Source organism: Hypanus sabinus, chromosome 19, assembly GCF_030144855.1.
Source record: "Hypanus sabinus isolate sHypSab1 chromosome 19, sHypSab1.hap1, whole genome shotgun sequence".
NCBI classification, from domain to species: domain Eukaryota; kingdom Metazoa; phylum Chordata; class Chondrichthyes; order Myliobatiformes; family Dasyatidae; genus Hypanus; species Hypanus sabinus.
Window position 1 is genome coordinate 51,676,069 of NC_082724.1, and position 16,418 is coordinate 51,692,486.

The 16,418-nt window shown below is 41.0% G+C and overlaps 1 protein-coding gene across 2 annotated transcripts in view; it reads left to right on the forward strand.

Moving 5' to 3' along the window:
- The window catches only part of rad18 (RAD18 E3 ubiquitin protein ligase), a 237,007-nt gene that overhangs the window by 28,508 nt on the left and 192,081 nt on the right, over positions 1–16,418 (forward strand). For both annotated transcript variants that reach the window (XM_059944408.1, XM_059944409.1), the window contains exon 5: positions 9,343–9,665. In XM_059944408.1, coding sequence (XP_059800391.1) covers positions 9,343–9,665 — 323 coding nt within the window. The remainder of the gene's footprint in view (positions 1–9,342; positions 9,666–16,418) is intronic.

Sequence of the window (16,418 nt, forward strand, 5' to 3'; positions counted from 1 at the left end):
TCTTCAAGCTCAGACATTTTCGCAGTAAGTTTATTTTCCAGACTTGCAAGTTTAGTGTCCAGAAGACTAGAGATTGCATCAAGAGATAGAGGGTCTTTAGATGATTTCTTAGATACAGACATTTTAAGTTTGAAAGAATTAAATCAAGTATTATTTTAGAAAAGAAGTAAATCGTAAATATCAACCCATGTAATTAAGTACGAAAAGATTTGATTAAAGGGTGATTATAGTTTAAAAAATGAAGAGCGCCTACAAGGCAGATGTCTACGTCGCCATCTTGAAACTCCGCCCCTCCTTGCTCTTTTGTATGCCGTGGTTAATAATAAAGCTCCTGTATGTTGTATTCACCATTTATCTACCTGTGCTACATGTTTTGAGTATTTTTGGATATACGCTATAGTCCCTCTGTTCTTCAGTAGTTCCTTTGGCTTTACCATTCATTGTGTAAGTCATTAGTTCTGACAGGTTATACCACCAACTTGCCTTGGATCCCAAGGATTTTAACTTTTTGGACCAGTGTTTAGATGGGAATATTGCCAAAGGGCATACTGAAATCCAAGTAGGCTATACCAACCACACTGCTCTCATCAATACTTTTGTTACCTCTTTGAAAAGTAAAGTCAGGTCATATAGGATCTCCCACTGACAACTGAGATTAGGTTGTTTTTGTAGTCCTTTCCCAAGCCTGCAGTGTTGAGACCAATTATTTCTGCCATTGTGACATTTTTGCTGATTCATACAAACACTGCTAAGAATTTGACCTTTTCGCTTGAATGGTTACAGCAAGAAAAATTGAATTAATCTCGAGACAATACACTTGTCATGATTGAACTCGTAAAGTCACAATGAATAAATGTGATTAAGGTGGGTACATGGAAAATAACTGCAGAGTACAGGCCCTTAGGCCCATAATGTTGTGCTGACTTTTTAAACCTATCCTAAGATCAATCCAATTCTCGCGTCCCTGCAGAGACCCTGCAATACACTGCAAAGGCCCCAACCCCTCCCCACCTTCCGAGCCCCCTCCCCGCTCTGAGCCTCCTCCCCTTATAAGGCCTGACCTGCCCATCAGAAAGCCATGCTGGCTATCCTGAATCAGACTATACTTCTCCAAATGCTTGTAATTCCTGTCTCTAAGAATTCTCTCCAATAGTTTGTCCACCAGTGACTTGAGATCCATTGGTTTATCATTCCCAGGGTTATCCCCGTTACCTTTCTTGAACGAAGGAATAACATCAGCCACCTTCCAATCTTCTGGTTGTACACCTGTGGCCAATGAGTACATGAAGATCATTGTGAAAGGCAGTCTCTTTCCTTGCTTCCTGTAATAACCTGGGAATGTCCCATCTGGTCCTAGGGAATTATCTATCCTCGTGTTTTTCAGAAGTTCAGCACATCCTCTTTCTTAATGTCAACTTGTTTTACATATCACCCTGTTTTATGCTGACCTCACATTTGTCAAAATCTCTCTCATTGGTAAATGCTGAAGCAATGTATTAAGGATCTCCCCTACCTCTTCTGACTCTAAGTTTCTGCTCTCACCCCTAATTGGTCCAACCTTCACTCTAGTCATCCTCCTGTTCTTCATGTACATGTAGAACATCTTTGGGCTTTTCCTTTTCACGTTTTCTTCTAGTTCTCAGAAGCTCATTCATAAACTCCTCCCTGACTTCTTTGTACCTCTCTAGAGCCCTGTCTGATCCTTGCTTCCTAAACCTTAAGTATACTAGTTTCTTTCTCTTGACCAGATGTTCCACATCTCTTGTCAATCATAGTTCCTTCACCCTGCCATCCTTTCCCTGTCTCAATGGGTCAAACCTATCCAGAACCCCATGCAGGTGCTTCCTAAACAACCTCCATGTTGCCATTGTACATTTTCCTGAAATTATGCTCCTGTTCCTGCCTAATAGCATCTTAATTTATCCTCCCCCAATTAAGTATTTCCCATACTGTCTGCTATCTCTGTCCAAGGCTACGGTAAAGGTTAGTGAGTTGTGGCCACTGTCTCCAAAATGCTCATCCATCGAGAGATCTGTTGCCACACTAGTTTCATTGCCTAGTACCAGATTCAGTATAGCCTTCTCTCTAGTTGGCCCGTTTCCATACTGTGTCAGGTGTCCTTGGACTTTCGAACAATTTCTGCCCAATGTAAACTTTTGGCACTAAGGAGGTGCAAATCGATATTAGTGAACTTGAAGTTGCCTATGACAACAACCCTGTTATTTTTTTCACCTTTCCAAAATCTGCCTCCTCAGTGTCTATGTATCTATTAGGGGTAGGGGATGTGTAGGATACTCCCAATAGAGTGATGTTCACTTCCTGTATCTGACTTCTTCCTGTGCTGCCTTAGTTCTACAACATCCCCCTTTCTCTAGTTGTCATGCTATCCCTGATTAGCAATGTCACTCGCCACCACTATTACATTCCTCCCTGAGTCTTTTGAAATATCAAAACCCCAGAACAACTGGCAGCCGTTCCTTTTCTTTTGACAGTCAAGTTTATGTAATTGCCAAAATATTGTGGTTCCATGTACCATTCTATGCTCTAAGTTAATGACCCTTGTTCCTGATTCTTTCATTAAAATAGATGCATTTGAACCATCTTTCTGACAGCAATTATGCCCTATCTTATCCTTTTTCACGGTTTCTCTATACATTGTACATACCTTTATACAAACTGCCCCATCCTCTGACCTATCACTCTGGTTTCCATCTCCTTGCTTATCTAGTTTAAACCTTCCCCAACAACTTCAGTAAGCCTGCCTGTAAGAATAATAGTTCCCCCTTAAGTTCAGATGTAACTTGTCCCTTTTGTACAGGTTATACTTCCCCAGAAGAGATCCCAATGATCCACAGATCTGAAATCCTGCCCCCTGCACTAATTCTACAGCCACGCATTCAATTGATACTATTCTTATCCTCACTGGTGCATGGCACAGATAGCAATCCAGCACTACTACACTTGAGGTCGTGCTTTTCAGCTTCCTACCTACTCCCAATATTCTTGTCTTCAGGGCCTCATTCCTTTTCCTACCTATGGCATTGGTACCAATATGTACAATGTCTTCAAGCTTATCACCCTCCTCCTTAAGGATCTCATTTGAGATATCCCTTGCCCTAGCATCTAGCAGGCAACGTATCATCCAAGAGTCACTTTCACATTCACAAAATCTGTCTGTTCCCCTAACTATTGAATTCCCTATCACCACCATTCTCTTCTCGCAGGTGAAGAAGCCTGTTTCCTTCATTTAGGGTAAATAGGACAAGCAATTAGTCACTGAATAAATATTGTGGATAAATCAAAGTAGCTGAACGTGAATAGTTGAGCTTAGATGGGAAGACTTGAGAAAATTTGGGGTGGAATGTGAAAAGAAAATGATGGAGGTATTCCACAGTGCTGTCTGACCTTATCAATGTTTCTAGTATTTTCTATTTTTTGTTTATTATTTCTGGCATCCGGAGTTTTTTATTTTAAGAGTTAGGGGCAGAGTAGCAGAGCACCACAGTGTGTAGTCATATCTGTGTCTTCTAGTTTTGAAGAGTTTAGAGGTGAGAAGGTCTGACTGCAGGACTCCAAGCTGCATTATATATTAATTATCACAAAAGCTCATGGGATGCCAAAAAGCAAGTGGAAAAATCCACATCTTGTATGAATAAGCATTCGGTTATTTTCAATAAATCATCAAAGTCTATCTTTATAATCTTATCTGTTAATGCTGCTGCACAGCATGAAGCTAAATGAGACATTTTACAACTTAAAAGACTGTATTTGAATGATCACTGAATTGGACTTGTGCAAAGTTTATCCCTGATAGCAAAGACTTGTGTTCCAATGTATGATTCTCATGTGTTAACTATGTGTCAGTTTTTATAGAGGAACCAGTAATTGGGTGTTGCATATCACCTGTTTATATTCTATGTCAGAATGTCTTGCAGGCAGAAGTGGTCAGTTGAAGTTCACACTAAAGTTGTGTCTGTTTTTTACGACTAATTATATTTTCCTGCACTTATGAAGGCTGCATAACATGATCCTGTTCGTGTTTTTATTTTTGTACTGCCCAATTGATTCAGTTTGTTTTACATTAATATCCTTGCAGTGAAAGTAAAAGAAAATAATCAGTAAGAACATGAGGGATGAGGATATCTGCATGGCCTGTATCCATGCTTGTAGCAGAAAGAAATTAAATAAAATACAGGTAGTCCCCAAGTTACAAACGTCCGACTTACGAACAACTCGTACTTATGAACCGAGGAAGCAGAATGCCATCCACATTTTAAATCAGATCACGACATTGTCTGCCATTTTAAGTTGGATTGCAAAGTCGTTGCCGTTGACACTGAGTGTGTAATTTTGCATTTGATTCACCCTGATCTCCCCCCCCCCCCCCCCCCCCCAATTTTTGTTCAGTTGGTGGGGTAGTGAGATTAGTACAGGCTTGAAAACGGAGGTTCCCGAGTTCAATCCAGTGATAGACCGCTCTCCAGCCCCATCTCCATCCGTGCCGGGTTGATGTCGAGCTTGCAACTCGACCTCGTAAAATAAAAAACACTGCCACCTCCAGTTTAAATTCTCACGTGGAATATAGTGAAGGATCAAATATCCAAACCCAGCACAGCCTCCACTTGTCCCATTTTAACCTGCCTCAGTGCAGTGGACTTTAGGACTCAGGGAATTCAGTGCGGTTAGGACTAGGACCCTAACCTATTAGGACCCAGCGGAGCTCGGAACCCGCCGCCCGCAGTGTTTGTCTTCCATTGATGGGAAACGATCACGATTGAAAATAAAGTGGAAGTAATAGTGTTTGGAAAGAGGTGAAACGTCATTGGAAAAGCGTAGGCTACTGTCGGTCAACGATTGGGAACAATTTTAAAGGATAAAGTGAGAATAATGGAGCATGTGAAAGGCCCTGCCCCGATGAAAGCTTCAATTATTACTAAGCAATGCAGTGGTTTAATTATTGGAATACGTACGTTTCTTAAGTGTTTTATATGCATAGAAAGGTAAAATATATACTACATACTAAGACAAACGTTTGACTAACTGACACTAAATAATACCAGATGTACTTGTTCTGACTTGCGTACAAATTCGACTTAAAGATGGACTCTGGAACGGAACCAGTTCGTAACCCGAGGATTGCCTGTAGTAATTTAGCTCTGATGGTGAATTTTGTTACTTCTGTTATGTTTGTGGTAATTTGCTCAAGGATCATTGGCTGCACTGTAGCACCTAAATAGATGTGCTCCACATCTAAGCTACTTCTAATCAAGAAGTTGATCAGAATCATAGATGACTTCCCCTCACTTCAATTTTGTACATTTGGAAGCAACTAAAGACAATTTGGAACTGCAGATTCTATTGTACATAGAGTAGAAGGTGCCTGAAGGGACAGTGACTGGCTAATTTTTTTCCACATTTCACACAGGGCTTGTGTCTCATTCTTTAAAAGTCTGGTGAATTAGAGTTTTTTTTGTTCTCCTTGTACAACCTATTGCGGTAGGAATAATCAAAATAGGACATACATGGTAAATGGTAGGGCACTGAAGAATGCAATAGAACAGAGTGATCTAGGAATAATGGTGCATTGTTCCCTGAAGGTGGAATCTCATGTGGATAGGGTGGTGAAGAAAGCTTTTGGTATACTGGCCTTTATAAATCAGAGCATTGAGTATAGGAGTTGGGATGTAATGTTAAAATTGTACAAGGCATTGGTGAGGCCAAATTTGAAGTATTGTGTACAGTTCTGGTCACTGAATTATAGGATAGATGTCAACAATATAGAGAGAGTACAGAGGAGATTTACTAGAATGTTACCTGGGTTTCAGCACCTAAGTTGCAGAGAAAGGTTGAACAAGCTAGGTTTTTATTCTTTGGAGCATAGGTTGAGGGGGGAACTTGATGGAGGTATTTAAAATTATAGATAGAGTTGACGTGGATAGGCTTTTTCCATTGAGAGTAGGGGAAATTCAAACAAGAGGACATGAGTTGAGAGTTAAGGGGCAAAAGTTTAGGAGTAACACGAGGGGGAACTTCTTTACTCAGAGAGTGGTAGCTGTGTGGAATGAGCTTCCAGTAGAAGTGGCAGACGCAGGTTCAATTTTGTCATTTAAAAAAAAATTGGATAGGTTTATGGACAGGAAAGGAATGGAGGGTTATGGGCTGAGTGCAGGTAGGTGGGACTAGGTGAGAGTAAGCATTCGGCACGGACTAGAAGGGCGGAGATGGCCTGTTTCCGTGCTGTAATTGTTATATGGTTATATATATAGTTATATTTTCTCATCCCTGGGATCTGTACTGCATTGATTCTTATTTAGGTATGTGGATCAAAACGGCACGTGGTAATCCAAGTGAGGTCACCTCAGAAAAAATATTGAGTGCACGTTGATTATCAGATAGCCAGATAAATATCCATTTTCAGAGGGCCTTTTGCACTAGACATACACAAAACTTAAAACAAAGGATTGCTAATTTTTGGAAGAATCCCATCTGTTAAATAATCTTACTCCAAGTTCCAATAATATACTGACTTGCTAGATCATTGCGTGACAAACATATTTTCACCTACTTAGGACCTATCACTATAGTATGTGTGTTTTGAGTGTTCATGAATTCTTGGCAAAGATATTTCAATATTATTAAGAACACCTGACCCAGTTGTGGAAAAATAAACCTGAACTCCTTTATGTCTTTATGTTCACCTAACTTAATGTGTGTTTTTCTCCATTTTTCTCACCATCATAGCCACTAATCCATGGTGTTGTTTTTATTTATCACTCACTGTTACCCAAGATATGGTTATATTCCCAGTAATAAGCTTCTGCTTCTTATCCATCAGAGCATTGTTTGTGTGTAAACTGAATCCAGAAATACTGGTAACACACACAAAATGCTGGAGGAACTTAGCAAGCCAGACTTTCTCTTGACAGTAAATTCAGTAGAGTATTCACCTGTAGGAATCTATTAGCTAAGAATAGGCTCTGCCAAAACTGCTTTATGGTTATGGTGGATTTGCAAGTTTGAACTTTATTTGCTATTTCTTAACTTTGAGATCTGAGGGCAATTACTATGCCTAGTTAAGCCATTCATCAATATATTGTTGTGCCAGATATTAAAGCTTTTTTTGTTCCCTACTGAAACTGACTGCAAGTTACAATTCTGACACTTTTCAGTCCTTTCATCATAGAATAGCTGTTGTTCCTTTTGTACACGTCTAGAAATTCCATCTGTCTGTTTTGTGGCTGGCCAAGCTGCAGTCTTTTTCTTGTTGAGTTGTTTTGTTCCACTTTGGATGTTATTCTTTGAAATTAAGTGATAATTGTTCATGTAATCCTGGATAAGCTATCTGACTTGCAGAGGATGTCACAGTTCAACATATCAGCTGGTATCTCCACTCTATTGTTAGATAACTTGATACAAATCAGGACTTTCTAATAAATCTCAGAAATCTTGCTACTCTCTTATTTAACTCCTGAATCCTATGGTGAACAAATTACAGGGAGAGCATCTGGAACCCCTATGGAGTGAAAATTGATTTATTCACCAGTTGAGATGAGTAATCCTATTATTATCAATTATCCTAGACAAAATGGCTTTCCATTTCCAGCAGTTGATAAAACAGATACTTTGGCTGATTAATATTTCCATATCAGGGCATTGAGGTGGATAACATCTGTGATCTTCACTTGCTTTTGTTATTAGATATGTAAGGATGATATTTTTATTCTCCTTTTTGTGTTGGTGGCCAAGTAAATTTAAAACATGCCTGAATGCCATGACTCAATGAGGATGGTGATGACATCACTCCTGTAAGTGAACCAGCCCCACCTCCGGGGTTTAGAGAATGACTTTAGAAAGCAAATATGAACTATTGAACCCAAGGGACAAGTGAGCTGAGGTGTTTTAGTGAACTGGATCCAAAGTGGCCTGATGATAGGAGGCAGGGTGTAGTTGATGGATGTATCTGTAACAAGAGGTGTACCACAGGGATAGCTGCTTATATGGGACCTTGATTTAAAAAAAATATTTTAAGTGATTTGGTTGGGGATGTAGATGGTATGATTAAGTTTCCACCAGCATGAAAATTGGTGGAGTTGTAAATAATGAAGAGGATTGTCTGGGATACAGTGGGACATGGGTCAACTGGAAAGTTGTCAGAATGGTGCTGAATGGAATTTCGTTCAGTCAGGTATAAGGTAAAGAGGTTTGGGAAGTTTTATTCTGGTAGGGCATACACTCAGTGGCCACATTATTAGGTACACTTGCCCACCTGCTTTTTAATGCAAAGATCTAATCAGCCAATTATGTGGCAGTGTTCGGTACATAAAAGCATGCAGGCATGGTCTAAACAACACCTGAACTTCTTGACCAAAACAGTAGAATGCGGGAAGAAACATGATCTAAGTGACTTTAACAGTGCTATGATTGTTGGTTCTGGATGGGATGGTTTGAGTAAACCATATTTAACCATATAACAATCACAGCATGGAAACAGTCCATTTCAGCCTGTGCCGAACGCTTACTCTCACCTAGTCCCACCTACCTGCACTCTGCCCATATCCCTCCATTCCTTTCCTGTCCAGATACTGTACCTATCCAATTTTTTTTAAATGACAAAATTGAACCTGCCTCTACCACAGTAATACTTATTCAGTTCATCTACCATTTCCTTGTCACCCATTACTTATCCTCCAATGTCATTTTCCAGCAATCCAATACCTACTCTCATCTCTGTTTTACTCTTAATATATCTAAAAAAAAACAATTGGTATCCTCTTTGACTTTGTCAGCTTGCTTATCTTCATGTTTCATTATTCCCCTCCTTATGTTTTTTTAGCTGCCTTCAATAGGTTTTTAAAAACTTCCCAATCCTCTACATTCCTACTAAATTTTGCTCATGCCGTCTCTTTAGCTTCTTTTGGTTTTGATTTCCCTTGTCAGCCATGGCTACATTATTCTGCCTTTAGAATATTTGTACTACTTTGAGATGTATCTATCCTGTGCCTTCTGATTTGTTCCTATTGCTGCTCTACCATCATTCCTGCTGGTACCCACTTCCAATCAACATTGGCCAGCTCCTCTCTTGTGCTCCTCTAACTGCCTTTACTCAACCACAGTACTAATACATCTGACTGTAGATTGTCCCACTCAAACTGCAGGGTGAGTTTTATTGTATCATGATCACTGTCTAAATAAATGTTAAAACAAATCAATACCTTTTGTTGCAAACATTTATTGATTATGATGTTAGCCAAGATTAGACTTGAGGTCTTAACAATGGAAAGGCAAAGTGTGTCACTTGAGTTAGTTCAGTACAGACATTAATCGTTCATTTTCTTTCCATAGAGACTTGCTGTCCAAGTATGATTTGCAGTCCCCTCCAGTCTTGCCTCGGGCAGCTCAAGCAGTGGATATATCCAAAAAGAATCAATCATCTGGTGGTAAAGTTCGTACCAAGATGAAGAAGGAGATGAAATACATGGACAGATTTCTGTCTCAGAGCCATTCCTCTGCAAGGCAATCAGGAATCCAATCCACAGAGGAGCAGTGTGGAGAAGAACAAAATGACACCTGCACACAATCAATTACTGAGAATTGCTTGGCAGAGCTGGTTCAAAAGGATAATGATGCCGAACCCTCGACTTCTGAACCAAAGGAAATAGTGAAAGGTTGCTGTTAAAAATATATATGACTATAAATAAGTGTTATGTGAACTAATGCAAGTGTTCAGTTGGCATTAACTCCTCTGGCAGTAAATAGACATATTTCTACAGCTGCTTAAAATAATGATTGAAGATTTCAGTTAAGTAGAAAACCTAGGGAATTTGGCATTAATTTCCCATAGAGAAATGGTTGAGGAATATTTAAAAGAGATGTTCATTTTAAGTTAAATATCTTAAGATTGTGAGACCGTAAGTAATAGGATCAGGAGTAGATCATTCAGTTATTTGAGCTTGCTCTGCCATTCTCTCTCTTCCCCATAATCATTTATTCCCTTGCAAATTGAACATTTATATCTTTCTCACCTTTAAGTATACACAAGGAATTGGCCCTCGCAGTTCTGTTGAAAAGATTCTCAACCTCATGCAAGAAGGAATTCTTTCTCATCTTAGTCTTAAAGAACACCACATCATTTTGAGGGAGCGAAGCGTAAGCCAAATGTATCAGAATCGCGATGGAATAAAAGGAGAGAGGAACTTGCCCAGGTGGATTGGAGGAGGATACTGGCAGGGATGATGGATTGGAGGTGGCTGAAGTTTCTGGGAATAGTTCACGAGGCGCAGGATACATATGTCCCACAGAAGAAGTATTTCTCAAATGGCAGGGTAGGGAGCCGTGGCAGACAAGGCAAGTTGAGGACTGCATAAAATCCAAGAAAAGGGCATATAAGATAGCAAAAGTGAGTGGGAAGTTGGATGATTGGGAAGCTTTTAAAATCCAACAAAAGCCATAAGAAAGGAAAGATGAAATATGAGGGCAAACTAGCCAATAATATAAAGCAGGATACTATAAGTTTTTTTCAGTTATATAAAGAGTAAAAGGGAGGTGAGAGTTGATATTGGACCACTGGAAAATGATGCTGATGAGGTATTAATGGGGCTCAGAAATGGCAGATGAACTTAATGGGTACTTTGCATATTTCTTCACTGTTGAAGTCACTAACAGTGTGCCAGAGGTCCGTGAGTGTCAGCAGCAGTGAGTGCCATTGTTATTACAAAGGAAAAAGTACTAGGCAAACTGAAAGGTCTTAAGATGGAGAAGTCACCTGGATCAGGTGGACTACATCTCAGAGTCCTGAGAGAGGTTGCTGAAGAGCTAAAGATGCATTGGTCATGATCTTTCAAGAATCACTTGATTCTGCCATGGTCCTGGACTTCAAATGTCACTCCACTCTTTAAGAAGGCAAAAGAAAGGAAATTATAGGCCAGTTTGGAGACTAATGATGAAATAAGTTGAAGTCAGCATGGTTTCTGTAACAGGAAATCTTGCCTGACAAATCTGTTAGTGTTCTTCCAGGAAATAACAAGCAGCGTGGACAAAGGAGAGACAGTGGATGTCATTTACTTGGGTTTTCAGAAGGCATTTGATGTTGCTTAACAAGATAAAATCCTATGGCGTTAGAGGAAAGACTAGCACAATAGAGGAATGGCTGACAGGTTAGGAGGCAGTGAGTGGGAATAAAAGGGGCCTTTTCTGGTTGGCTGCCAGTGACTAGTGGTGCTCCTTAGGGGTCAGTATTGGGACTGCTACTTTTCACAATGTTTGTCAATGATTTGGATAATGGAATTGATGGCTCTTTGGCAAAGTTTGTGGATGATACGAAGATGGGTGGAAGGGTAGGTAGAGCTGAGGAAGCAATGCTACTGCAGCAGGACTTAGACAAATTGGAAGAATGGGCAAAAAAGTGGCAGATGGAATACAGTGTTGGGAAATGTATGATAATGCATTTTGGTTAAAGGAACAACAGTGTAGACTGTTATCTAAATGGGGAGAAGGTTCAAACATCAGAGGTGTAAAGGGATAGGAGTCATCGTGCAAGGCTCCCAGAAGGTTAATTTACAGGTTGAGTCTGTGGTAAAAAAGGCAAATGCAATGTTAGAGTTTATTTCAAGAGGAATAGAATATAGAAGCAAGGAGATAATGCTGAGGCTTTATAAGACACTAGTCAGGCTGCATGTGGAGTATTACCAGCTGCTTTGGGCCCAATATCTCAGAAAGAATGTGTTGTCATTGGAGAGAGTCCAGTGTAGGTTCGCAAGGATGATTCCAGGAATGAAAGGGTTAACATATGATGAGAGTTTGTCAGCTTTGGGTGTGTGCTCATTGGAATTTAGCAGAATGTGGGGGTGGGGGGGGGGAAATCTCATTGAAACCTTGAAAGGTTGAAAGGACTAGATCGGGTGGATGCGGAGAGGATGTTTCCTATGGTGGGGGTATCCAGAACTAGAGGGCAGACTTAAAACTGAGGTGCAAACTTTTAGGATGGAGGTAAGGAGGATTTGTTTAGCCAGAGAACAGTGAACCTGTGGAATGCTGTGCCACAGTCTACAGTGGAAGCCGTGGGTATATTTAAGGTGGAAGTTGATAGTTTCCTGATTGGTTAGGACTTCAAAGAATATGGCAAGAAAGTAGGTGTATGGGGTTGAGTGGGATCTGGGATCAGCCATGTTAGAATGGAGAAGCAGAATCAAAGGGCTGCATGGCCTAATTCTGTTCCCATGTCAATAGACAATAGGTGCTGAAGTAGACCATTCGGCCCTTCGAACCTGCACTGCCATTCTGAGATCATGGCTGATCATCTACTATCAATACCCGGTTCCTGTCTTGTCCCCATATCCCTTGATTCCCCTATCCATAAGATACCTATCTAGCTCCTTCTTGAAAGCATCCAGAGAATTGGCTTCCACTGCCTTCTGAGGCAGTGCATTCCACACCCCCACAACTCTCTGGGAGAAGAAGTTTTTCCTTAACTCTGTCCTAAATGACCTACCCCTTATTCTTAAACCATGCCCTCTGGTACTGGACTCTCCCAGCATCTGGAACATATTTGCTGCCTCTATCTTGTCCAATCCCTTAATAATCTTATATGTTGCAATCAGATCCCCTCTCAATCTCCGTAATTCCAGTGTGTACAAGCCCAGTCTCTCTAACCTCTTCCGGACATCCCAGGAATTAACCTTGTGAATCTACGCTGCACTTCCTCCACAGCCAGGATGTCCTTCCTTAACCCTGTAGACCAAAACTGTACACAATACTCCAGGTGTGGTCTCACCAGGGCCCTGTACAAATGCAAAAGGATTTCCTTGCTCTTGTACTCAATTCCCTTTGTAATAAAGGCCAACATTCCATTAGCCTTCTTCACTGCCTGTTGCACTTGCTCATTCACCTTCAGTGACTGATGAACAAGGTCTCCTAGATTTCTTTGTATTTCTCCTAACTCTACACAGTTCAGATAATAATCTGCCTTCCTGTTCTTACTTCCAAAGTGGAGAACCTTACACTTATTCACATTAAACGTCATCTGAAAAGTATCTGCCCACTCACCCAGCCTATCCAAGTCACCCTGAATTCTCCTAACATCCTCATCACATGTCACACTGCCACCCAGCTTAGTATCATCAGCAAACTTGCTGATGTTATTCTCAATGCCTTCATCTAAATCGTTGATGTAAATCGTAAACAGCTGTGGTCCCAATACCGAGCCCTGTGGCACCCCACTAGTCACCACCTGCCATTCCGAGAAACACCATTCACCGCTACCCTTTGCTTTCTATCTGCCAACCAGTTTTCTATCCATGTCAATATCTTCCCCCCAATACCATGAACTCTGATTTTACCCACCAATCTCCTATGTGGGACCTTATCAAATGCCTTCTGAAAATCGAGGTACACTACATCCACTGGAACTCCCTTGTCTAACATCCTGGTTACATCCTCGAAAAACTCCAATAGATTAGTCAAGCATGATTTGCCCTTGGTAAATCCATGCTGGCTCGGCCCAATCCTGTCACTGCTATCTAGATATGCCACTATTTCATCTTTAATAAGGGACTCTAGCATCTTCCCCACTACTGATGTTAGGCTGACAGGATGATAGTTCTCTATTTCTCCCTCCCTCCTTTCTTAAAAAGTGGGATAACATTAACCGTTCTCCAATCCTCAGGAACTGATCCTGAATCTAAGGAACATTGGAAAATGATTACCAATGCATCTGCAATTTCCAGAGCTACCTCCTTTAGTACCCTAGGATGCAGACCATCTGGACCTGGGGATTTGTTAGCCTTCAGCACCATCACCGTTTCCTTCCTAATGTCAATCTGTTTCATTTCCTCTGTTACCCCATGTCCTTGGCCCATCCATACATCTGGGAGATTGCTTGTGTCTTCCCTAGTGAAGTCAGATCTAAAGTACTTATTAAATTCTTCTGCCATTTCTCTGTTTCCCATAAAAATTTCACCCAATTCATTCTTCAAGGGCCCAACATTGTTCTTAACTATCTTCTTTCTCTTCACATACCTAAAAAAGCTTTTGCTATCTTCCTTTATATTCCTGGCTAGCTTGTGTTCGTACCTCATTTTTTCTCCCCATATTGCCTTTTAAGTTCTGTTGTTCCTTAAAAATTTCCCAATCATCTGTCTTCCCACTCACCTTAGTTCTGTCATACTACTTTTTTTTAATGCTATGCAATCTCTGACTTCCTTTGTCAACCACTGTGGCCCCTTTCCCCCCTTTGAATCTTTCCTTCTCTGGGTGATGTACTGATTTTGCACCTTGTGCATTATTCCCAAGAATACCTGCCACTGCTGTTCCACTGTCTTTTCTGCTAGGATATCCGTCCATTTAACTTTGGCCAGCTTTTCCCTCATGGCTCCATAGTCTCCTTTGTTCAACTGCAACACTGACACCTCCGATCTGCCCTTATCCTTCTCAAATTGCAGATAAAAACATCATATTATGGTCACTACCTCCTAATGGCTCCTTTACTTCAAGATCACTTATCAAGTCCTGTTCATTACACAACACTAAATCCGGAATAGCCTTGTCCCTGGTCGGCTCTCGTACAAGCTGTTCCAAGAATGCATCCCGTAGGCACTCTACAAACTCCCTATCCTGGGGTCCAGCACCAACCTGATTCTCCCAGTTCACCTGCATGTTGAAATCCCGCATAACTACTGTGACATTACCTTTGCCACATGCCAATGTTAACTCCCTATTCAAGTTGCACCCAATATCCATGCTACTGTTTGGTGGCCTGTAGACAACACCCATTAGGGTCTTTTTGCCCTTACTGTTCCTCAGTTCTATCCATACAGACTCTACTTCTCCTGACCCTATGTCCCCCCTTGCAAAGGACTGAATCTCATTCCTCACCAACAGGATCACCCCACCCCCTCTGCCCACATTTCTGTCCCTACGATAGCACGTATACCCTTGTACATTCATTTCCCAGGTCTGATCTCCCTGCAGCCATGTCTCCGTTATCCCAACAACATCATAGTTACCCATTCGCACCTGAGCTTCTAGCTCATCTGCCTTATTTCTGACACTTCGTGCATTCAGATATAGAATTTTTAGCCCATTTCTTCTCTCTCTGTTTAAATCGCTGCCTATTGTGCTTAACCCAGCTCCCCGAACTCCCATCGGGCTATACGCTCCTTGAATTTTGTTGTCCTTCCTAAATTTACTTATCTTTTCTGCACATTTAACTCCATGTTCCGTCAGACCATCCCTCTGTACATGTGTTCTCCTTATCACTTGTTCCGCCTCACCTTTCTCTACTACACATTTAATATTCTGGAACCGTGTAGTCCCCACCTGTCCTTTATTCTTCATCTCGCTATCCTCTCTCACATTCTGGATCCCTGCCCCCTGCAAATTTAGTTTAAACCCCCCTGAGCAGCACTAGCAAACTTTCCTGTAAGAATGTTCGTACTGCTCCAGTTCAGGTGTAAACCATCCCATCGGAACAGATCCTATCTTCCCTGGAACAAAGCCCAATTATCTAAAAACCTGAAGTCCTCCCTCCTGCACCATCCTCTCAGCCACGTATTAATCTGTATAATCCTTCTGTTCCTTGCCTCACTCGCATGTGGCATAGGTAGCAATCCTGAGATTGTTACCCTGGAGGTCCTGCCCTTCAGCTTCGCACCTAACTCCCTGAACTCACTCCACAGGACCCCCTCACTCATCCTACCCATGTCGTTGATCCCTACATGGACCACAACATCTGGGTTCTTGCCCTCCCTCACAAGAATAACCTGCACCCGATCTGAGATGTCTTATGGTTTTATTCTGAGACAGTGCCCTCTGGTCCTTGATGCTCCCAGGAGAATAATCATTGTCTCCACATTTATCCATGTCTAGACCTTAGTTGTTTCAATAAGGTTGCTTTACATTAAACTGTAGTTAGTACAGTCTCATCTTGTTTAACCCTGCCTCACAGGGTTAATCTGGAATTATCCACATGAATCTTCTCTGAACCAGCTGTAATGAATTACCTTTCCTTAAATAGAGGGACTAAGGTTGTTTACATTACTCCAGATGTGGTCTCACTGGTAGCTGTACTGATATCATAAAGCTTTCATATTTAATCCCTTTAAAATAAGGCCCAGCATTCAATTATTTTCCCTATTGCTTGTTAAATATATTTCATGTACAAAGGTACCATAAATTCCTTTGTTCTGCAGCTTTCTGTAAGTTTTCTCCATATAAAATTATTTTTTTTCTTCTAACTGAACATTTTCTTATTTCCGCATTACATTCCATATGCTAACTTTTTATTTGCTCATTAACCTATCAGTTTTTGTCCGTAAACTCTTACAGTCCTGGTACTGATCCTGTGCTTTCCCACTGATAGCTTGCTAAGCCGAAGATAACCACCTTATCTCTACTCACTGCTTCTTTGGGACCTCAAAGCAACC